General features: G+C 34.0%; 3 protein-coding genes across 3 annotated transcripts; 1 reads left to right on the top strand and 2 right to left on the bottom strand.

The window, feature by feature from the left end:
* Positions 1 to 371: 371 nt before the first annotated feature.
* LOC106394743 (RNA-binding protein 48-like) lies at positions 372 to 2,039 on the bottom strand. The gene is made up of 7 exons (XM_013835301.3): positions 1,800 to 2,039; positions 1,644 to 1,727; positions 1,474 to 1,554; positions 1,204 to 1,343; positions 923 to 1,038; positions 703 to 765; positions 372 to 613 (listed from the first exon to the last, which is right to left on the bottom strand). Exons 1-7 carry the CDS (start codon positions 1,859 to 1,861, stop codon positions 509 to 511), a joined length of 651 nt encoding a protein of 216 aa, XP_013690755.1. The 5' UTR covers positions 1,862 to 2,039; the 3' UTR covers positions 372 to 508.
* An 83-nt stretch (positions 2,040 to 2,122) lies between these two features.
* On the top strand, positions 2,123 to 3,613 carry LOC106391156 (pentatricopeptide repeat-containing protein At2g27800, mitochondrial-like). The gene is made up of 2 exons (XM_013831740.3): positions 2,123 to 2,322; positions 2,405 to 3,613. Exons 1-2 carry the CDS (start codon positions 2,180 to 2,182, stop codon positions 3,492 to 3,494), a joined length of 1,233 nt encoding a protein of 410 aa, XP_013687194.2. The 5' UTR covers positions 2,123 to 2,179; the 3' UTR covers positions 3,495 to 3,613.
* An 18,474-nt stretch (positions 3,614 to 22,087) lies between these two features.
* On the bottom strand, positions 22,088 to 23,199 carry LOC106392920 (E3 ubiquitin-protein ligase RSL1-like). Its single transcript, XM_048754539.1, has one exon. The coding sequence runs from the start codon at positions 23,078 to 23,080 to the stop codon at positions 22,325 to 22,327; it is 756 nt and encodes a 251-aa protein (XP_048610496.1). The 5' UTR covers positions 23,081 to 23,199; the 3' UTR covers positions 22,088 to 22,324.
* Between the last annotated feature and the right edge of the window lie 171 nt (positions 23,200 to 23,370).

The raw sequence follows: 23,370 nt of genomic DNA, 5'->3' as shown, positions 1-23,370 counted from the left end.
AGGAGTAGATATAAGAAAATAGGAAAGAAAGAAAAGATACGGTCAAATAAAAAGCGTCATTTTATTTATTTTAATAAGATACCTATTAGTATGATATTGTGTATATACTTATTAATTTTAAAAGAAATAAATAAAATTGATTTTACTTAATTTTAGTTTAAGTATTAAAATAATGATATGAAAATATATTATAATAGTTTCAAATATTCAGATCTAAAAGTGTATTAAATTTACATATATACGAAAGTGTAGTTTTTAAGAATTTCAAATAAAGATGCAGCTTTCAATAAAATCTCATATAATTTTTTAACTTTTTTATAATCTAAAATAGCGGTTAAACGATTTAGTTTTTATAATTATGGTTTGTGATGGATGCAGACAACACAAGAAATTATTATTGCAGTAGCTGAAATTGAATAGAAAAATTAAATGAATTATTCACAACTACAAGAAGACAATTAAGATAAAGGTAAACAGGATTAGCTAAGTAGCATTCCCAAGATCAGTTTTAGATTCTTCTTCGGTTATCGACTCTGGTTCTCTTCAAGTCAGGTTCTGTTTGGAGATTCTGACTGCTTGCTTCTGACCTTTTCTGCTTACCACTTTCTTCAATCTTTACAATATGTCACACGCCAAACGAGGAAATGTTTTAGTCAAGGAGAGTCTTAAGAGGTCACTTATAAGTACAGAAGATTCGTTTACCTTGTTGAGTTTCTCCCTCACAGTTTTAACAGTTTGATTCATTGAAGATGACCCAAAATACTCCTACACAATCACAGTTTAAACCTTTTTATCACTTCTCTTTGTTAAAAAATGAAGCCAACAAGAGCCTTAGATATATATCTTCAAAGTTCAGTGACACAAATGTCGTTATTGTTTGTTTCAAATGAGCACAATTCAAACCAGACAATAAAACACAGACCTGGTCAGATGAAACTCGAGTAATAGGAGCGTTTCTTCTATGGAATTGGTAATCCGTCTCGCTTTGGGTCAAAGCCGGTTTTGTGACTTGTGAGACGCTGCTCTTGCCTTTCTGGGCTGTTCACAAGATGAAACATATAATAGACTTGTCAATCGTCTAAACAGTTTATTGTAACACAAAACACACTTTACTACTACAATTCCTAACTAATCATAAAAAAAAATCCATTTTTTTATTGTTGCAAGAAGACTAATTGAAGTGGGGGAAATAAGAAAGCTTACGGTTGGATCTTGCAAGCACTTCTTTCCTCCTCGTTTCCAACTTATCCATGGTGTCACTGAGGCTCTCGAACTCAGGAGCATATGAAATCTGGAGCCGGTTTCCCAAGAACACTGAGTCATCCAACTTCCTCTTTGCAAATCTATCAAACATTAAACATACCTTTAACCAAACGAATTATTCCTCTTGGAACCAAAAGTAGAGACACAATATAGTAAAGAAACAAGTTAGACAAATATAAAATTCAGACAGCTTTAGCCTCAGAACAAAACCTTGCATTAGCGATGAGACGGAACTTGATCCAATAGACATCAGTAAACTCCTCACAGTCTTCTGCATCCATAGGTTTACATCTAACTCAAAACCAAATATCAGAAACTGAAAGTAACAATGCGGAGGGAGGATCAAAAAAAAAAGAGAGGGCAAGAGCAGAGTTACTCACTCTTCAACCTCTCCGTAAGTAGCGAACAATCTCATCAGATCGTCACCACAGCCTAAAGCCGGTACCTTTCGTACTACCAAGTATCTGAAACCATCAAAAAGGTTCAAACTTTGAAGAAAGAAACAAAATTCGATTAGTGTAAGTTTGGGTATATACCTTGATTCATCGCACACTGTATAAACCCTAACCGCTGGTGGAATCTCTTTGGTTCGACCCATCTTTTCTTCTGCAGTTCCGAAGAGAAGAGAATTTTTTTTATCAGAACCCTAACAACTACGCCCACAAAACAGAGTTTCACCGGCGAGTCCAGTATACTAATTCGTCGCCGATTGAGAGAAGCAGTCGAAATCAAGGAAGATGGATGTTCTCAGGTTTAGTTAAACGACGTAGTTTCTCAGGACTGAAAAAAAAAGACGAATAATCCAATCAACTACCGGTTAAATAGTTGAACCGGGTCTAGTATTTAAAATAATTCCACTGAGCTGAACCGTTCTGCTATTACAGTGGTTTTGGGATTTTTGCAGAAGCTAAACAAAATGGCTGCAGCTAGGTCTGCGTTTATGTCTTCCATCTTCAGAATCGCTACCGCTCGAAGCTTGATCTCACCCGAAGCTAGAGTCTCCTCCACAAACACTTTTTCATCTCTTCTCCAGACTGGAATCGAAGTTTCCATTCACAGGTAATTTTCGATTTTCTTTTCGCCTGAATTGAATTTGCTGGATTTATCTTAATTTTGACGCATCTTTGATACGCTTCCATAGTCTCATTGCTTCCACACGCATCTCTGTTTCTCTGTCTCAAACCGATGCTTGTTACTCAACGACAGTCCCCACGCGTTCACTCAGAAGAAGAATCAGCAAAAGAAACAATCCAAAACCTGTTCTTGACGAATCCAAGTTTCAAGAAACGGTTTCAAAACTCCCACCAAGATTCACACCTGAAGAGCTCGCCGATGCTATTACCCTCCAAGAAGACCCGTTAGTGTGTTTCCACCTCTTCAACTGGGCCTCTCAGCAGCCCAGATTCAAACACGAGAACTGCACCTACCACATCGCCATCAGGAAGCTCGGCGCCGCTAAAATGTACAAAGAAATGGACGACGTCGTGAACCAGGTGCTCTCCGTTCGCCACGTTGGCAACGAAAACCTCTACAATTCGATCTTGTACTATTTCACGAAAGCTGGGAAGCTGATACGCGCGGTGAATATATTCAGACACATGGCGACTAGCAAGAACCTGGAGTGTAGGCCGACGATCAGAGCGTATCATATCCTCTTCAAGGCCTTGTTGGGTCAAGGCAACAACTCTTACACGAGCCATATGTATATGGACACGATACGGTCTTTGTTCAGACAAATGGTGGATAGCGGGATCGAACCGGACGTGTTCGCTCTCAATTGTTTGGTTAAAGGCTACGTGCTCTCGCTCCACGTCAACGACGCTCTTAGGATATTTCATCAGATGGGTGTGGTTTATAATTGCCAGCCGAATTCGTTTACTTATGATTATCTGATACATGGGCTGTGTGCTCAGGGGAGGACCATTAATGCTAGAGAGCTGCTTGGTGAGATGAAAGGGAAAGGTTTTGTTCCTAATGGGAAATCTTATAACTCTCTTGTTAGTGCTCTTGCCCTCAGCGGTGAGGTTGATGATGCGGTGAATTGTTTGTGGGAGATGGTTGAGAGTGGTCGAGTGGTTGATTTGATTACGTATAGGACACTTGTTGCTGAGAGCTGCAGGAAAGGGAAGTACGATGAAGCGAGGAGATTATTGGGTACGTTGAGAGAGAAAAAGCTTGTGGACAGAGATTCTTATGACAAGCTTATGAGTGTTCTTCGAAAGGATTTGTAGATGTGTTTCTTATTTGTCGTAATATCGAAAATTTTGGTGAGATTTACTTACTTGTGCAAGTAATCAACAAGTAACTCAAATTTATATTACTTAATTTTTAAATGTTATATATTAAAACAGAATTGATGTGTGATATTTCATTTTGGATCTTCCACTGGAAATTGGTCATATTTAATTTTACTATCACTAGGATGAAGACCCCCGCGATTCGCGGGGGAAACGATGCAATTTAAAATTACTAATCATATATATATATATATTTGGGTTGGTAATCTAAATGAATGTGAATTATAAATTTGGACATTATGTTTGCACCCTTTATGTTTGCACCCTTTCAGTGACATTATGTTTGCCTATCAGTGACATTATGTTTGTCCCTTTTTGGTAACTTTACTTTAACACACTTTTCATAATATTATATATGAACCCTTTCGGTAAAGTGATGTTCACACCTCTTCAGTGATGATTCGTTCTCACACCTTCAGTGACAACATTTTGCATCACTTTGGTGATGATACATTCACACTTGTTTGTTCACAAAACGTTTGCACCTCTTGGACACAACACATTTGCGCTACTTCGGACACGACACGTTTGTGCCCCTTTGGACACTGTTCGCACCTCTTTGGCCAAAACATGTTCGCACCCTTTTGGTGACGAACTATTCACACCTCTTTAGCCAAGACATGTTCGTACACCTAAGGTGATGATCCATTCACACCTCTTTAGTGACGACACTTTTCACCTTTTCGGTGACGACCTATTTGCACTCTTTCAGTGATAACTTCTTCGCACTCCTTTGGTGATGATCCGTTCGCATTTGGTATGTTGCACCTCTTCGGTTACAACATGTTTGCACCTCTTCGGTGACGATACATTCGCGCCTCTTCGGTTACGACATGTACCTCTTCGGTTACGACAGGTTCGCACATGTTCAGGGTATCATAAGGTTATTAATATTTTCTAAAACAATCAATAACTTTATAGAATAGATATTAACAACTCTTTGGTATTTTATTCGATTATAGTATTTAAGATATGTGTTACACTGTCTAGACACTTAGAAATTTATATCATTTTGGTTAGACATGCAGAAGTATCGAATAATGATGAAGAAGAAGAAATGCGGAAGTGGTCAATATATATATATATATATGTGCGTGTGTGTGTGAAAATGCAATTTTCAAAAGAGTGTGCATTTAGAAAAGTGTTGGTTAACAAAAGAAACGAAAAGACACCTTTTGCATTAGTAATTCGATGAACTCACACCTTTATCGATCAAATAAATTATATCAAATCTAATTAGATTGCATAACCAAAACAAACTTAACCATAAGTTTTTAGTTAAACACTTCAATTTATTAATCAATAAAAAGAAGTGTATCACTCAAAAACTAAAAAGATATACGAAAAGGTGCGTTGTTCAGAAAACTAAGGATGCACATGAAAGACTGTTTCATTCATAACTAAAAGAGTTGTATGAATAGGTGCATCGTTCAGAAATTAACAGATGCAAGGTGCATCGGAGAAAGACATGTTTGCTAAAACATGTTGATGATGTTATGTCGTATTATTATAAAGAAAAAAAAATCGTGTTTGTTACATTATAGAACTGGGATAAACTAAACTATTGGATATAATTTTTTTTCCTATAAAAAAATGATGACATCGTCAGTTAAGAAAAAGAGGTTTACTAAACCATGTTGTTAAATAAACGTTCCGAATTTTAGTTTATCCCAGTTCTATAATACGATCCGCACCACACTGCAGTTAACAATAACAAAAATCTTTACATATACCATATCCCTATACGTTTTTATTACTGTTTTAACCACACTGCAGCTCTACCGTTTGTCCCGCATCGCTCAATCCGTTGTTATACCGTTCAGAGGCAAAGTTCATAAGATGTTTTTATTATTAAAGTGTCTTCAATTATTCAAATTTTCCAGAATCATTTTATTAGCATGGAAAATATGTTTTGTCAAAATTTAAATTAACTCCAACTAAATAATTTGATCGCATATTTTTATATGATAATCTATATTTAGCTTGAGACATTTCTATGCATATATTATCCCGAAGTTTCTTAAGAACACATATTGACAGATATATATATTTTTTTAATGTTTTCTCTATTGATGGTGTTGGAGAAATAAAACAGTAGTGGGATGGATACAAATTATGTGGTTATTGATATATTATTTTGAAGTTTCTAAGTACACATTTTGACACACACAAATTATTTGCATTTACACGAGTTATTTGCAGATACAAGTTATTTTCTTATACTCCCTCTGTGTATTAAAGTACATTTTGACACATAATTTTAAAATATAGCAATCATTAATCATTTAAAAGTTATTTGGAAAATATTTGTAATCAAAATAAAACAAAAAAATATTTATGCTACTATGCGTCAACATATGTTTTTAAATGAAACATTTTTATGTGTGAGAATAAGTTTATAGAATAATACTATCTAAATGGTTTTCAAGATATAATGGCCAGTATCAATCATTATATGGAACCACTTTGTTTAAAACCATATCACTTACTCTACTCAATGGGCAGTCCAAACTCTAGCAGCATATAGCACCAGAGTCGATTTAAGTGGTGGGGCGAGCCCTCCCAGGACCCATGCACAAAAGGAACCCATAAAATTTGTAATTTACTTATAGCGTTAAATTTTTTAGGTTTTAAAGATAATCATTTAGGGTTTAAATCTCCGCATTGGCCGACTGAAAATGGGTAGCGACTTGAATAAAAGATTTTGTAATTTCTCAATTTTAGACTTTAAAGTTATGTTTTCTTGTTTTGTACACAGTCATAAGATTATATATAATGATTGTAGAGCAAACATTACAAGAAAACAGGGGGATTCTGATGGCCGAAATCGTCGGAAATTCGTCGGAATAGACCGATTCCGACGAATTTCCGACGAACCCGTCCGTCGGTATCGTTTCGTCGGAAAAAAAAATTCGTCGGAATTTCGTCAGAACTTCCGACGACTTTCTGACGAATACCGAGAAACGTCATTCTGACGAACTTCCGACGATATTACGATGCGGATACACGAGACCAGAGTTCATCGGAAAAACTACGTACCGACAAAGAACGTTCGTCGGACAATTCCGACGTAGAGTGTTCCTCGGTGTATTCCGACGAACTTTGGGCGTCGGAATTTACCGACGGACAACGGTCGTCGGAATATACCGACGAACCTCGTTCGTCGGTATATTCCGACGGAAATGTGGTTTGTCGGTAAATTCCGACGGATATATGTCCGTCGGTATATTCCGACGACCATTGTCCGTCGGTATATACCCATTTTTTTTTACAAATTAATTTTGCATTTTAATATATTTTTTTATATTAATAAATTTAAAAAATCAGAAATTTAAAACTAATAATATTATAAAATTTAAATTCATAAAAACCGAAATAGGAAAAAAATATTCATAAAGTTTAAAATTCATACAAACCGAAATAGAAAAAAAACATTCCGAAAGTTTAAAAAAGCCGAAATAAACTAAGATGAACTCGAAGACATCAAACGATCTAGCTTCTGCATAATCTCGGTGTTGAACTTCTTCTGGGATGCCAACTCAGCAAGGATAGTGGCATTCTCCGAACGGATAGTGGCATTTTCCGAAAGGATAGTGGTGTTCTGCTCCTCCAATGCCCCAATCCGTTCATCTTTGTCATGTAGCTCCTCGAGAATCATGGGATCGGCATACGGAGCTTGCGAAGAAGATGCCGGATACGAAGAAGCACGACGGGCCAACCCAACTAAACGGCCTCCTTTCCTTTTAGGAACCGCCTACAAAAATATTTAAAGTAAGTAAATAGGGACAAATAAGTAATCGACATTATAAAAAAAATATATTAATAAAAAAAATTACCTTTTCAACCATCTCATTTATTTGCAATAGAGACAGGTTGGTTGAAGCTCCCGTGGAGTCGCCGTCATCAGAGAGAGGCTGAGATTGGGAAACTATTTCAGCTTCCACCAAATCAACTACACCTTTGATCACGGGGTCCTGAATTTGACCCGTCGTCTTGTTAGTGTGAGCCACCTTAATGAGTTGGAGACGATCAACGGGATTACCGTCATTTGCTTCGATCTAAAAAAACCGTCATTATTAGCCAAGAAATATATAAAATATTTATTTAAAAAATATAAAGATAAATAATAATAAAAAACTTACAAGTTCATCCTCCTTAGTAGACATAGAGCAAGCGCCGAGGTTGTGCACATACATACCTTTCCCGCCACGATCGCTCTTCCGGTTCCTGGAGTTCCTAGAAGACGTCTCTGCAGTTTCGTCCTTCTCCCAATGAGCTATCAACTGCTCCCACACCGCCCCGTTGATGAACCGTGGCTTCTTGTTCTTCTGCCAAACTGTCTTCCACGCGTTTATCTGCTTTGTGTAAGAGTCCATGGCTTTTTCGTTGAATTTCTTACGGACTGTTTCCGTAAGATCGGAGTGCCAGTTGAACTCTTGCTACAAAACAAACACAATTTAATAAGTAAATATATTTAAAAAAATGTAAAAACTTTAAAAAAATGAAGAGTTACTATACCGCAAACTGATGAAACCACAACTCTCGTTCGTCGTTAGGGATCACACTCCACTTTGGATATCCAAAACGGAGCATGGAGTACATCATCTGGTTGATGCTCCGGCTAATGCCATTTTTCGACTTGGTGAACCTGTAAAAAAAAAATACAAGTTAGCAAGTTAATTAAAAGAAAAAATATAACGGTACAAATAAAAAAAATACTAACCAAGTGCTATGGCCTCGTCGTGGGTTGGGTTGGAGAAACGGGAGATGCTCTCGACCTGGTTGTTGAACCAATTGGAGAAACGGGAGATGCTCTAAGTTGTCGAAGCTCATCTTCTGTTGCATGCCTGTGAGTCATACGCAACTCCGCCATATATACACTATATACAAAAATATTATCAATATGAAATAAATTTATTGAATATTAATCTAACAATAAATGAATAAATATTTTTACCTCTCATATTGTAGAACATCTTCACAGTTGGTGAGCAAATATGTTTGCAAATGAGCGTGCTCAGTGTCCGTAAGTCTCCGCTTCGTGAATTTTCCACTAAGTCGTCCTATTTCCTTGAACATGCTTGGGACAGTAACATGATATGTTGCTCTCTCCCCTCTATCATCATGCCGAGCAGGTCTTCGGTGTTTTGTATGCACTTCTGGTGGAAAATAATTTTCAGCAAAGATTGCAGTTTCTTCATTGATCACCTGTGCCACTATAGATCCTTCCACTCTGCTTTGATTTTTGACCATCTTCTTCAGATGATGCATATAACGCTCAAAAATATACATCCATCTGTACTGCACAGGACCACCAAGTTCCAATTCTCTTGCGAGATGAATAGCAAGATGTTCCATTACATCAAAGAATGATGGAGGAAATATCTTCTCAAGGTTGCACATGCTGACTGGTGCGTTTGTCTTCAAATTATTAATACCCTCTTCAGTCACTACTCTGCTGCATAAGTCGCGGAAGAAAACACTAATCCCTACATAGATAAAAGACATATATAATTTTCGTAAGTATTAAGTTTTTATAAGCATAATTGTTAAATATAAAAATAAATTAAATTGTAAAAATATAATATACCTGCAATTGCTTCATGAACATTACGTGGCAATAATGCTGAAAAAGCAAACGGAAGGAGGCGCTGCATAATTACATGACAATCATGACTCTTTAAGCCAGTAAACTTTCCTTCGCTTCTATCAACGCAGTTCCCCAAATTTGATGCATACCCGTCAGGAAATTTCACTTTATCTGTAATCCAATCAAAGAACTCTTCTTTTCTAGCACCATCTAGCCGATAAATGGGAAAAGGGGCCTTACCGTTCTCATCAACGTGAAGTTCAGAACGATCACAAATATCGACTAAATCCAACCTTGACTTCAAATTATCCTTCGTTTTACCTTGGATGTTAAGGACTGTGTTCATCAGATTATCGAAGAAGTTCTTCTCAATATGCACGACATCTAAATTATGCCGCAATAGATGACTCTCCCAATATGGCAGATCCCAGAATATACTCTTTTTGTGCCAGTTATGTAGCTCTCCAATCGCATTGACTCGAATGTTTTCATGTCCACCTACATCTGGCGTCCTTTCTGCATCAAAATACCTAAACTGCTTCAACAAATCTTTCCCACTAACTTCCTCAGGTGGACCATCAAACACCTGCTTGTTCTTCGTAAACGAAGTCTTACTCCTGCGGTATGGATGATCAGGTGGTAGAAATTGTCTGTGACAGTCAAACCAACACGTTTTCCTTCCGTTCTTTAGTTGGAAAGCATCTGTGTCATCTTGACAATATGGACATGATAGCTTCCCATGTGTTGTCCATCCAGATAACATACCATATGCTGGAAAGTCACTTATTGTCCACATAAGTACTGCCCGCATCTGAAAGTTTTCTTTGCGCGAAACATCGTATGTCTCAAAACCATGCGCCCATAGTTGTTGCAACTCATATATTAGTGGTTGAAGAAACACATCTAGTGATATTTTAGGATGATCTGGCCCGGGCACGAGAATTGAGAGAAACAAAAACTCTCGTCGCATGCACAAGCTCGGCCGTAAGTTGTACGTTGTCACAATAACTGGCCATAGAGAATACTGCCTTCCATGCTTTCCAAATGGGCTGAAACCATCAGTAGATAATCCAAGATAAACATTTATTCTCTCTTCCGCAAATTCTGGATATGTTGACTGGAAATGTTTCCAAGCCTTTGCATCTGAAGGATGTCTAATCTCACCATTTGTGGAATGCTCTGCATGCCATCTCATTGCTTTTGCTGTGCGCTCACACTGATACAACCTCTTCAATCTTTCCGTCAAAGGCAAATACCACATTCTTTTGAATGGGATCGGAACTCTTCCCCTCGTGTCCTGATAACGAGGTTTCCCACAAAATTTGCATACATTTCGTGTCTCATCCGCTCTCCAGTAGATCATGCAGTTGTCAATACATACATCTATCACTTCATACGGTAGTTGAAGACCTGCAACAAGTTTCTGAACCTCGTAGTATGAACCCGGTGCAAGGTTATCCTCAGGTAGAATACCTTTGACAAAATCAGTAATCGCATCCATACATTCTTCAGCCAAATTATAGTCTGTCTTAATACCCATTAATCTAGTTACAGATGATAAGACTGAATGACCATCTCTACAATTTTGATACAAAGGTTGTTTTCCTGCATCCAACATGTCAAAAAATCTCCTAGATTCGGGGTTTGGTTCTTCCCCTCTATAATGATCATGTACCATCTGCTCAGTACCTACATCATAATCTATATCCGTTCTAGATTCTTCTAACCTAATATCAGGCTGAGGTTCACTAACAGGCTGAGGTTCGCTAGTACTACCATATTCATAACCAGTTTCCCCATGAAGGTACCAAACTTTATAATTACGTGAAAACCCTTTCATATACAAATGAGTCCAAACATCAAATTCTTTTATAACCTTATTATTATTGCAAGAAGAGCAGGGACATCTTAACATACCACTTTTTGCATCCGGTTGCTGTTGAACAAGCCTCATGAATTCTCCAATCCCTTGAACGTATTCTTCCGTAAGCAAATTGGTGTTCGGATCCAAATGAGGTTTATCCATCCACGAACGATAATAAACTTCTGAAGACATGATTTTCACGGAATTGTTATGACTAAAGAGAATGAAGAGAGAATGAAGTGTGAATGAGTTGAATGAGGAGGGGTTGTATTTATAGGAAATTGGTTACGGACCTCCGACGACTTTCCGACGAAATTCCGACGGATGTAAAGCAGTCCGTCGGAATTCCGTCGGTATTGTCCAATCTCAAACGGCTATACAACGGTCATATATATTTGTCGGCAACGGTCACATGGTTCGTCGGAATTCTGTCGGAAAATACCGACGGAATTCCGACGACTTTGCTGTTAATCGGAATGTCGTCGGAAATTCGTCGGAATATACCGACGAACTTTCGACGACTACAACGGTTACATTTTTTATCGGAATGTCGTCGAAAAGTCGTTGGAAAATTCCGACGAACCATATTTCGTCGGAATTCCGTCGGAAATAGCCGACGGAATTCCGACGACTTAATTTTTTTGGATTTGGTCGGAAATTTGTCAGTATTCCGTCACAAATGTCCGACGACCTTGGTGTCCGTCGGAACCTCCGTCGGAATTCAGTGTGTTTTCTTGTAGTGAAAACCGAAACCATACTATGATACCATTATTGTTATTTGGTTATTTGTTGACACGTTTTCATCAAAAATCAGTGTATGCTTGAAGGTGGTTAGGAGGAAAATCCATAAGAGTAGGCCTTATAGAATCACAAGTGTTTGTGAATGCATTTGTTAACGTTTCCTGTTTTTCTTAATATATTTTTGTTTCTTAATATATTTTTGTTTCTTAAATACAGTTCATCTAATATTTACTGGTCTTTCCCAGCTTTGCTTTTTTCTTTTGGACGTTCAGATTCTTATTTCTAAGTGTTATTTTTCTTTTTATTTGAATTGTTTATTCAATCACACAAAAGGTGCTTCAAGTAGATTTGTGACAAGCTTAAGTGCTGATTAAAATTCGGGTTTGATAAGGCTTCTCAGTCAAATGATTTCGTTTCTGTTGGTTTTAGATTACGACATTAGTTATTTCAGTGAGCATAATAAGATGCTACACATTTTTTTGCTTGTTTTGATTAACATCATTGTTTTATTTTGTTGCAATAAGCCATATTTTTCTTGCTTTACAGGGACAAAAATTTTTTTTGCCCCAGGCCCTAAGAAGAGTTTTTTCTTCTCTCAGGGCTCAGAAAATGTTTAGAAAACAGCTATTTTCCAAGATAACATATCTCATCATCTTCTACAGATGTGTTTAATAAATCGATAAGATTCAGAATACTAATACGGTAATAAGACTTGACCAGGAAAATATATATTAACAAATAGCCTAGTTCATTACACAAAAATCTGTACAGTGGTTGAAATTGTGTATACCTTCCAAAGATCTCACTCAAAATTGTATACTATTACAAAGAGAAAAAATGTAACCACATTTATGGATCACTCTTTCAAATAATTTAGTTTTCATTTAAAAAGCATACAAAGATTCTTAAATTAAGAAGATAAATGAGAAATATATATGGTTTTCATTTAAAAAGCATACAAAGATTCATAAATTAAGAAAATAAATGAGAAAGAGAATTTAAGTATATGTGACTTGTAATTTGGCAACTTTGGTTCCAGTCCGCCAAGCTTTGCAAGTCGTTTTTGGTTTATGATCTTTTGAATGCTCGAGTGTCTGAGTCCCTTTGGTTTAGTTTAAATTTACGGCTGGTTTCATAGGCAGAAGCCTTTTATTGTATTTGTTTCAGTTGTAACTCTATCTTTTCTTATCAATATTAGTTCAGACGTAGAAGAAAGGTAAAATTTGTTTCCATTGTTCTTCCCTCACAAAAGCTAAATATGGAATTTAAGGTTGTTAATAGATTAATTGTGTATTAGTTTTACATTTTATTTTTCTCTTCCCTTTTCCATGTTTATATATGGCCAACTCATCTTCTTATAAAGCTTCAAAACACACTTATTAATGTATTTTCATATATTTTTATGGATTCATTAACCCAATTCCATTACACAAGACGAAAAAAAAATGATTGCTACAAAAAATGTTCACTCAGTAAGCTTCACACCGTAAAGTGAAAGGAAAAAATGAATGATTCAAAAAAGAGTAATGACCACAATGAACCCATCTCCATAACATAATGAACAAAAAAAACACACTTTTATGAATTTTCCAACGTTTGTTCACTTGATCTTGTTCTTCCCGTAACTTGGCTATTCCGTGACTCAGCTATGTTCTTCAAATACTCTAGACATATCTGCAAGAGACAAAGATGGCTTCGTCAGAAAAACTGCAGTCAACTCATATGAACAAAGCTTAAGGAGCCAATCAGCATTTAAGGTGTCATGGCAACTTCCACTGAAGATGAAGCCGTCATACTTGTTGAGATCCTTACCATCTTTAAACTCGCCATCTATCAACCAGATATATCAAATAAAGTCAGGGAAACAAAAACAGATAATTCAAATTCAATCCAGAAAGAGACAAATACGATGACTAAAGAATAATCGTCTCAATTAATCAAATACAGTAACCATTCTTAATTAGTCAATCACAATAATGGTTCTCAATAACACAAAATTTATATGAGAAAAGTTAGAGTTTGTTATTACTTGTATCATTTATTTTTAAGGGTAGTACTACAATAAAAAAAGTTAGAGTTTATTTATTTAATAAACATAAATTATAAATTCATAAAATATTATCACCTTGCTCATTATAAGATTTTGGTAACATAAATTTCTCATCTTCTTTACCATCATACATGGAAAAATACTTATTATTAAATCAACCCATTCCATAATTCCTCAATATGCATAGACAACCTCACATATCTCTCTCTCGACAGAAAAACTCTAAACTCTTTTTGTTTGTTGTTATTTTGATATATTATTGAATAAGCATATAATTTAATACGCATTTAATGTCTTCTTTTTTTTTTTCCTCTTCTCCTCTCGGCAATCAAACCCCATTGTCCCAGGTGAAACCATTAGGTTCATTTAATTTTTCTGGTTATCAATCCTACACACACTTATTTTCCCTAACCTAAACGTGTGAACTATATCTTTATATAATACATTTCCTTAACGCCAGCCAAAGGACATTATCAATCTGCTTAAAATCAAATCAAGCCACTAATTGATAACTGTAACGATGTGCCATCACAGAGTTTTACAGATCAAATTGAAAAAGTTATAATTCGATACAGAAAGAGTTTGTCCCCAATCACTTTCAAAGAAATTAAATCAGATAAGGTCCAAACCAAACACAGAGAAAGTAGAATGAAAAATAAACAGATATTTAGGAACCTTGAGGTTGAGTTGTGTAGGAGAGAGATGAAAGCTTTAAGAGTGATAGAACAAAACGTGTACTCAATCCTTTATCTTCTTATCTCTTTGGCCTTCAATCCTTTATGATTCCCTTTGATGAACAAAGGAATCTAAACCCTTCTATTTCGTTTATCACGGTGGCTTATATGTTACATATGGTTTTATTACCGACACAAACATAATTCTTATTTACAAAGAAGCGATAGAGAGAGAAAGTGCAAAACCAAGAGACAGAGGTATAGGGAGAATAAAACATGTATTATGTAGTCCCCCTTTACTTCTCGTGGTGTTTAGGGTTTTCTCTTATCAATTGTTTTTGTATTCAATTTACGATTTTCAGTTTTACTAAACGATTTTGTAAAACATTTCGGCTCTAAAAAGTAAAATATATAGATCATGAAGAGGTACATCGAAGGCTACTCAATAAGGTATGTGTTGTTTGAGAAGGAAACTCTTTAGAGGGAGTTACAACAAGAAACAAGATATTTAAACCAAAATAGTTTTAGGACCATTAGATAAAAAAACATACAATTATGACGGCCAGATTATAACTCTTTGATTTTTTAAATAATATATATAAAATAAAATTATGAAAAGGTATGTTGTTAAGAGATGTGTTGTTTAAATAGATAACTGTTTAAGGAAGAGTTGCTATTATATTTTTTTTAAGTTATGAAAAGGTATGTTTGTTAATGGATGTGTTGTTTAAATAAATAATAACTGTTAAAGGAAGAGTTGCCAATATAATTTTTTTGATGACATCATCAAAAGTATTTTATGTCCGTTAGATCAAAGAAAAAAACAAATTCTGACCATTGGATTAAATTTTTTTTTTCCTATAAAAAATGATGATGTCAGAGGAAAACAAAATTTGGTTTGCTATTATATATAGTTCCTTAATGCCAGCCAAAGGACATTATCAATCTGCTTAAAATCAAATCAAGCCACTAATTGATAACTGTAACGGTGTTTAGGGTTTTCTCTTATCAATTGTTTTTGTATTCAATTTACGATTTTCAGTTTCACTAAACGATTTTGTAAAACATTTCGGCTGTAAAAAGTAAAATATATGGGTGTAACTGGTAACAACTAAAAGGATGGAATGATAGGAATTATAATTTCTGGAATTTAATGGAATGGAATCAGCATTCCACTTATTCCAAAACGTTTTTGATTTGGAATGATTTTTCAAATGATAGTTATTTTTTTTTCTGGAATGTTATGGAATGAAATGGAATACACATTCCATTTTTTAGTTGTAACTGGTGAATTTTTTTTGGAATGCACATGAATCAAGCATTCTGGAAGTTTTTATTCCAAAACACTGCATTCCAGTTGCAGCCATAGATCATGAAGAGGTACATCAAAGGCTACTCAAGAAGGTATGTGTTGTTTGAGAAGGAAACTCTTTAGAGGGAGTTACAACAAGAAACAAGATATTTAAACCAAAATAGTTTTAGGACCATTAGATAAAAAAACATACAATTATGACGGCCAGATTGTAACTCTTTGATTTTTTAAATAATATATATAAAATAAAATTACGAAAAGGTATGTTGTTAAGAGATGTGTTGTTTAAATAGATAACTGTTTAAGTAAGAGTTGCTATTATATTTTTTTAAGTTATGAAAATGTATGTTTGTTAATGGATGTGTTGTTTAAATAGATAATAACTGTTAAATGAAGAGTTGCCAATATAATTTTCTTGATGATATCATCAAAAGTATTTTATGTCCGTTAGATCAAATAAAAAAATAAAATCTGACCATTGGATTAAAATTTTCTTTTCCTATAAAAAATGATGATGTCATAGGTGAACAAAATTTGGTTTGCTATTATATATAGATTAATGTAATTATTAATATCACCTTAATGTTCACATCTTTTAAAATAGAAGTATACAACATCTTTCCTGTACGATCTTATAAGAAAACACTAAGAACACAAATTCTAAATGTAATCACGAACCCTAAGGCAATATGAACTTTAACCCAGATACGTCATGTGGTTTCTTACTGATTTTCGTAATTGGATTTTGAAATTGAGAAATCTTATTTTCAATTTCTAGGTTGTGTACAGAAACTAAAGAAGACGACATTTCAGTTCTCGGAAAGATAAACTTAAGAAGTCATCAAGTAATTTCAAAAGCAATGGAAGTGGTGGTACGGTCGTAAGAAGTCATCAAGCGGTGAGGAAGAAGAATGTAATGTGTGTTCAATGATTCTCCAAACAACAGCCATGAACAGTGGAAAATAAAGCAATCATTGGGTGGAGAGCGATCCAACACGATTTTGAGTGGTGGGATACTATTTTGAATTGTAGTTTAAACTCGAACAATTACGAAGTTAAATAGTCCAACTTTTTATGTTCAAAATTGAATTTTTTTGTTGTGTATTGTTGCATCTGCAATTGTCATATGAGTCGAGGAGATATAGAGTTCTTGCTCAGTGATGGAAGTGTTAGGAAATGAAAGATATGTACTTTATTACAATTATGTGCATTTCAGATTGCAATCTCAACAGTCAGATCATGTACATTGGCAGATGAGGTTAGGTTCTGCATTTGGTGCCTTTTTGGACTCAGTTGTAGATAATGTGTGTAACAACTTGTATTTTTTTAATCCCACGCTTCATTTTAGTGGAAGTGAGATCTGATTTATATATTGGGTCTGCAGCTTATGGTTGCATCTACATTGCTCTTACTATGTACAAAACCTTTCGAGGTTTCTGTAGACCAATTCCATTGTTAATGATGGTACCTTCTACTGCAATCATTGGTAGGCAGATAAGATATGAAACAAGTTCGTTGTCTTCTTCAGTTTCTTTCACTAGCAGAGGAAGTTATGTGTCCTTAACTATAAGGCTACAATATCCACAGTGAGAGAATGACTGCATCTAAAAATGGAACGATTTTAAAGTTAAATCACCAACATCTCTCTGATATTGTAATATATAAGAGCTTTTTCTTTGTGTTTATGCTCTTACTGAATCAAGAAGTGGAATTGATTGACTGATGATCACAGGTTGTTCCTGTAAATAACTTGGGCAAATGGAAAACTGTTACGCAGATGTCAACACTAACCATACTTATTGTAAGCAGGGATAGAAATGTTGAATGGCTTTCAGCTTCTGGTGTTGGCTTGCTTTATGTATCAGGAGGACTATCGGTTTGGTCTTTAGTCGTTTATATGAGAGGCATATGGAAAGTACTACTGAAGTACTCATTTACGTAATCGGTTTTGTTTTTGCCTTGACTGCATTTGGATATACGGATTGATGAAGACAGTCCCAGATTCTCAGTCATCACTTACACAAGAGCATAGAACTTGAATGATGCAGCAATTGAGCAGTGATCTTAGGGGAAAATATCAAAATACTGGTTCCAATAAACTTTAAATTAAAGATATTTAACGAAATTTTAATATTTGAACTTAAAGTCAACATTTTATTTATTAAATTTATTAAAATTATTATTTTTAAAATATTCACTTTTAAAAGTTTACGTATGTTAGAAATAAAAAGTGTATATTTTAAATAATGTGGCGATGAAATTATTTAATTATATCTATATATATATAATTTATTTAATATAATCATATAGTATGTATTTTATATTAAAATTAAATATTATTATATAAAACAAATTTAATAATAAGTATGATTTATATTGTTATTTTTGACAAACAGGAATGAAAATATTGTAGAAAATACTTTCATACTAAAAACTAAAATATTTATAAAATGTTATATAAAATAATTTCGTAATTAGCAATGAAATATTATTATACATTAATATATATATTTATTTATCATTTATAAAATGAAAAATAAAAATTATATCCTAATTTATATTTTTATAGTCATATCCATCATATTAAAAACCATTATAGTGAACTAAATATGATAAATTTATAATAAATTAATAATTTAATATATTTTATTTTCATAAATATAAATATAAATATTTTATGCTAAAATATAATATGTTGGCGGAAAAGGTTAACATTATTAAACTATATAATACATATATAAATTCGTTTAGTAATCAAAAACAAATTCAATAAGATAAGTATATAATAAAAAGTGACCAAATTAAATTACGGAACTGAAATTATAAAGTTATTTTTAATAAACATTTAATACATGATTATCATTACAAAAATATACTACAATGATGTTAAACAAATATCTACGTATATAAAAGTAAAAGTAAACATCTGCGCGATTGCGCAGATCAAGATCTAGTTTACATTAAAACAACTTAGCTATTAAGTTAATTATCCATTAATGTTTTACACAGATTTAAGATTCGAGTCTTATCAAATGTAACTAGGAGTGTCAAAATGAGCTGGTTCAGCTCAGCTCATTTTTTCACGAGCATGATCTCTATATTTTAGGATCATTTAATAAATGAGTTTAATGATCGAGCTTAAATTAGATCACGAGTTATATGAACGATCTTTAATGACTCATGAGCTTATTCATTTTTATACTAAAAATTATATATAATATATATATATATATATATGTTATATATGTTATATATTTGGATAACTTCTATTTTTATTATGTAAAAAAGATAATTTCTATATTTATCATATTTATCTTCTAAAACTAAAATGTAAAACATACATATAAGTTTGCACCTGATCTTTGTTGTTTTGTTTTATGACCGACAACAATGATAAAATATTTTCTATCTCAGATTATTTATTTATACTTTGTTATTACTTTTAACATAAAATATTTATAAATGTTTTATTTTAATTTTATAATTTAAACAGATGAAAACATTGAAGATGAATTTTCTCAAGACTCTCACGAAAAATAGAGATTTGGATCATTAGTTTTGCATTAATTTAATTTATATTAGGTTTTTTTTTGTATTTGTTGGTTTTTATTTAGTATTTAATATTTATGTTTTGGATATTTTTAATATCTAAATTTTGAACAATATTATATAAGTTATTTTATCACTATTTTATTTTATTTTTATATTAGATCACGAGTTAACTCATTTAACTCATGATCTTGGTGATCTGAGTTCGAGTTTACATATTGAAACTCATTTATTAAATGAGCTGAGTGAGCTAGCTCATGAGCTGAGCTAAGTTGAACGAATTAGCTCATTTTGACACCCCTAAATGTAACTCTGATTAATGAAAAAGATAGTTTATGAGATTTTAACATGGTTCAAGTATGTCAGACGTGAATTTTAATGTTATGGCACAAGTAGAACCGTCAGATATTATCTTTACAAGACATGTAAAATTGTGATTTCATGTAAAAAAAAGGGTAGTGGGTGATCCCTTTCTCCGAAGAGGCGAAGAGAGAATGTAAAAGCTTCGGTGGCCACGGGCTGTGTTTATTTAGATTAGCAGCGGATTCGAATTCAAAAAATCTACGGAATACCTTGTGCCACCCGTGGGTTTGGTAGAATCACCATGTAATAATATTTTAAAGTTTTCTAATAAAATAGAAAATATTGATATCATGGGTTTGGTTTTCTCTGGATCAGTTTTTGATTTTATCTAAGTAAAACCACGTAAAAGAAACTGGTAGAGAGAGAGAATCATACTTGGAATAAATTAGTTGTCCAGTGAACTATACAACTATCATTAATGGCTAGACTCGTTAATATCATATATCTAAGGAAATGTTGGATGTATAAAAAGGTCATGTGTGATGTGTAATCTCCAAATCCTTTTTCAAATGTTCTTGGGAAATCGACAGAAATTATGAACTGGTTGGTATGATTGCAACATCGCCTTGAACGATTAATTTGAAAAGGTTGTTGTAAATGGACCGATCACTTCTATTAAAGTTTTTCCTAAATTAAAATTGATCCCTATAAAATAAAGAAGAAGTAAAGAGAATTAAAAAAAAAAATTAAATTAATATTTATCCTACTGTATATTAAAAGAGAAGGCATTTAAGTTGTTTATGTTTTTGAGTCATTCATAAGTGAAAGTTTTAGAAAATTATTTTAATTTTATTAGTCGATGAAAGACCACAAGATCCACTCATAAATTAAGATTAAGGTTTAATATATCGTTTCAAACCACTAATGAATAAATCGATTATTTGTGAATGATTTGAAGATTTAAGAGTGTTTCTTATTGATACTCGGAGTGTATATAAGGATGATAATCAGAGTGTTTATGAATACAAATGAGATTGAATGTAAAATGAGTATAGTTTTTATCTATGAAGCTTGGCTAATCTGAGTGTATAATCAGAGTGTTTCTTTCCTTCATTTACGCCCATTCTTATAGCTTCTTCAAGGAGAGTCATAACAACGACGTGATCCCCTGCGGATATCCAACATCATTAACGCATCCTTTAATGCTCACATCTTCTTTACGTTTTGTGCTGACTAGGTCATGTCGGCAGTGTCTATCATCCTATCTCAGATGGACCTTAGTCCCTCTTGCACTTATTGTCTCTTTAGTGGAACAATGAGCTATTAGGATGAGACTATGTAGTTGCTAGAACCCATGCTTAAAGTGCTGGTGAACATTTGAAGATAGCGTTAGTTACATACTCTTCAAGTTTTTGACAAATATTATCATATCTCATATGCCAACGATTCAAATTCCTTGTGACAGCTACATTTATATATTGTCATAGATAGCCCTTATATAGAGATCTCGTGTATTAGGGATGTTGAATGGGTTTTGGACAATTAAAATGTTTTAAAATGAAAAAAACAATCAGCTAGTTTCTTTAATGAAAAACAAATTTATATAGGTTAGTTTACGTTTAACAGTTTATGCAAGTTTAGGTGTTTACATTACTTTGTTTTCCTTTTTGACAGTAGTAAGAAAAAAAAATTGAAAAATGCATGCGTCACCTCTCAGCCTCGATCTCACGTATTCTACAGATATCCCTACAAATATCGCCAACATGATGGATGTTCAAACTAGAATTCGTGATAGACAAATGCATGAACAACTGAAAGCTGGTTTGGTTGAACATGTATGACGTAAATTTGGACGTGATGAAGACAACACTTGAGCTCGGATGTTTCTTTCAAATTATTCTCGATTATTTTACTAATCTTTGTTTTTATGTTTTTATTTAAAATTCTATGTTTTCTATGTTATCTTTTAATATCTCTTATATAATAAATAAAATTTATCTTAAATAAAACAATATTTAATATATTTTTTTTAAGAACCCCAATATAAACAACTTGCATTGGAGGCAAAAAATTAGAAGTCTCTTAGATAAAATGCTTAACACACTTTTATTAGTAAAAAAGTGATTAAGATATCCATTAGGAGTGCTAGGGATAATGGTGCTCTTAGCTCTCCTCTCTGCCTCTCATCTAGAAGAAAGGGCTCCACTGCCAATTGTAGGAAAAAACTCTGGTGGAGAATCATATAATTTACGTTGTACCAACCAGTACGGGCATACGGCATATCAAAAAAAAAGAATGAAACGTACACCAAAAGGAAACACATGATCATGAAGGTGATTCAAGATGTATATTAAAGCAACTACTCTATAACTCTATTGTAGGTTGCAATCAGCAAATGACAGAGAGCAAAGGATTTTAAAATACAAAGCAAGAATAGTATTTAATCTCCTTTTCAAAAAAAAAAAGCATTTAATCTGTTCTACTTTAGTACCAAATACCGAAAATAGTGATTCCCAAAAAGATAACCCAAGACAAGATGTGTAGCCACATTGGTAGCGGCCGTACCTCCCTTGGGTCAGGGCCATGTCCATGAGGGCAACGTCCAGCCTCGGCTCCACACTGGTAGCAAAATTCATGACCACATCTAACGAATACAATAAAGGTTAATCAGATTTTAAACATTAAACATATTCGAAGGGTAGTGTGATTATATAGAGATGATACCTGCACTTTATGCGGATGCAGCCTTGAGAAAGTTCAATCATGTGTTGACACATTCCGCACTGACGCCACATCTTCTCGTCTGCTAGAGCTTTTAGCTTTCTGTCGTTTTCCGTAGGATTTGGATGCAACCTCTTGTAATGGTCACACAACATATTGCTATGCCACGGAACTTTACATCTGCTGCAAAAGGGTTCACCGCATTTACCGCAGCATCTCCTAACTCCAGCTTCTCTAGTAGATTTCCAGAGCTCCTTTTCCGACGTTAAAGCAGAACACCTAGGGTTCGGGCAATAGAATCTCTCCGATACAGGAATTGAATCCTCTTTAATCCTTTGTAACCATATGGCTTGTAGTTTAGGAGTCAAAAGATAAGCACAGCGTGTAAAAGTCAACTTAGACTTGCAGCGATGCTGAGGACATCTCACAAAACCTTGCTCCAGTAGCTTTACTTCTATATGTCGTTTCACACACTCGGAACAAAACCAATGACCACATTTATCAACAGAAAACATCTGATCAGCATTGATATCTTCATCTAAACATATAGCGCAAGTCGTTTTCTGAGCGTCCACTTGTATCCTTGTTTCATAAACTATTGTTTCTCTAGCTAGTTTATAAACATATCTGATATCATTTGGGGCCACGAAAATAGGAAGGCACGATGCAAATTTTCCTCTGATGTGCTGCACCTCATTCAGTAGCATGCCAGACATATTTTCCTCTAGCACGGATTTTCCCGTAATCTACACAAATAAAATCTAATTAATATTACAATTCATAAACTAGTAATGCAACATTAGTAATGATCATCATTCTATTATTATCACCAACCTCGGTGAAGCAGGAATATGATACGCCTTAGAAAACTGATTCTAGTTTTATGTATTATTACAACTGCATGAAACAAGAGAAAAAAAAAACAAAAGACGTGCGAGCCAAGTAAAACTTACTAATCTGTAAATAGGTTGATAATCGCAGTAAATTGAGATATGATTTATCCCCA

Source organism: Brassica napus, chromosome C4 (genome assembly GCF_020379485.1).
Source record: "Brassica napus cultivar Da-Ae chromosome C4, Da-Ae, whole genome shotgun sequence".
In the NCBI taxonomy this organism is placed as follows: Eukaryota; Viridiplantae; Streptophyta; class Magnoliopsida; order Brassicales; family Brassicaceae; genus Brassica; species Brassica napus.
Note: the sequence above shows the minus strand (reverse complement) of the source record. Positions and strands in the feature narration are given on the sequence as shown.

What these genes read in the sequence shown, in the direction of transcription:
- LOC106391156 (XM_013831740.3), top strand. Translation starts at nt 2,180, where the DNA reads ATGGCTGCAGCTAGGTCTGCGTTTATGTCTTCCATCTTCAGAATCGCT. An exon ending in ATCGAAGTTTCCATTCACAG is followed by an intron (nt 2,323 to 2,404) that starts GTAATTTTCGAT and finishes ACGCTTCCATAG; the next exon opens with TCTCATTGCTTCCACACGCA.
- LOC106394743 (XM_013835301.3), bottom strand. Translation starts at nt 1,861, where the DNA reads ATGGGTCGAACCAAAGAGATTCCACCAGCGGTTAGGGTTTATACAGTG. An exon ending in ACTTACGGAGAGGTTGAAGA is followed by an intron (nt 1,555 to 1,643) that starts GTGAGTAACTCT and finishes GTTTTGAGTTAG; the next exon opens with ATGTAAACCTATGGATGCAG. An exon ending in CTCGAGTTTCATCTGACCAG is followed by an intron (nt 766 to 922) that starts GTCTGTGTTTTA and finishes GTGATTGTGTAG; the next exon opens with GAGTATTTTGGGTCATCTTC.
- LOC106392920 (XM_048754539.1), bottom strand. Translation starts at nt 23,080, where the DNA reads ATGTCTGGCATGCTACTGAATGAGGTGCAGCACATCAGAGGAAAATTT.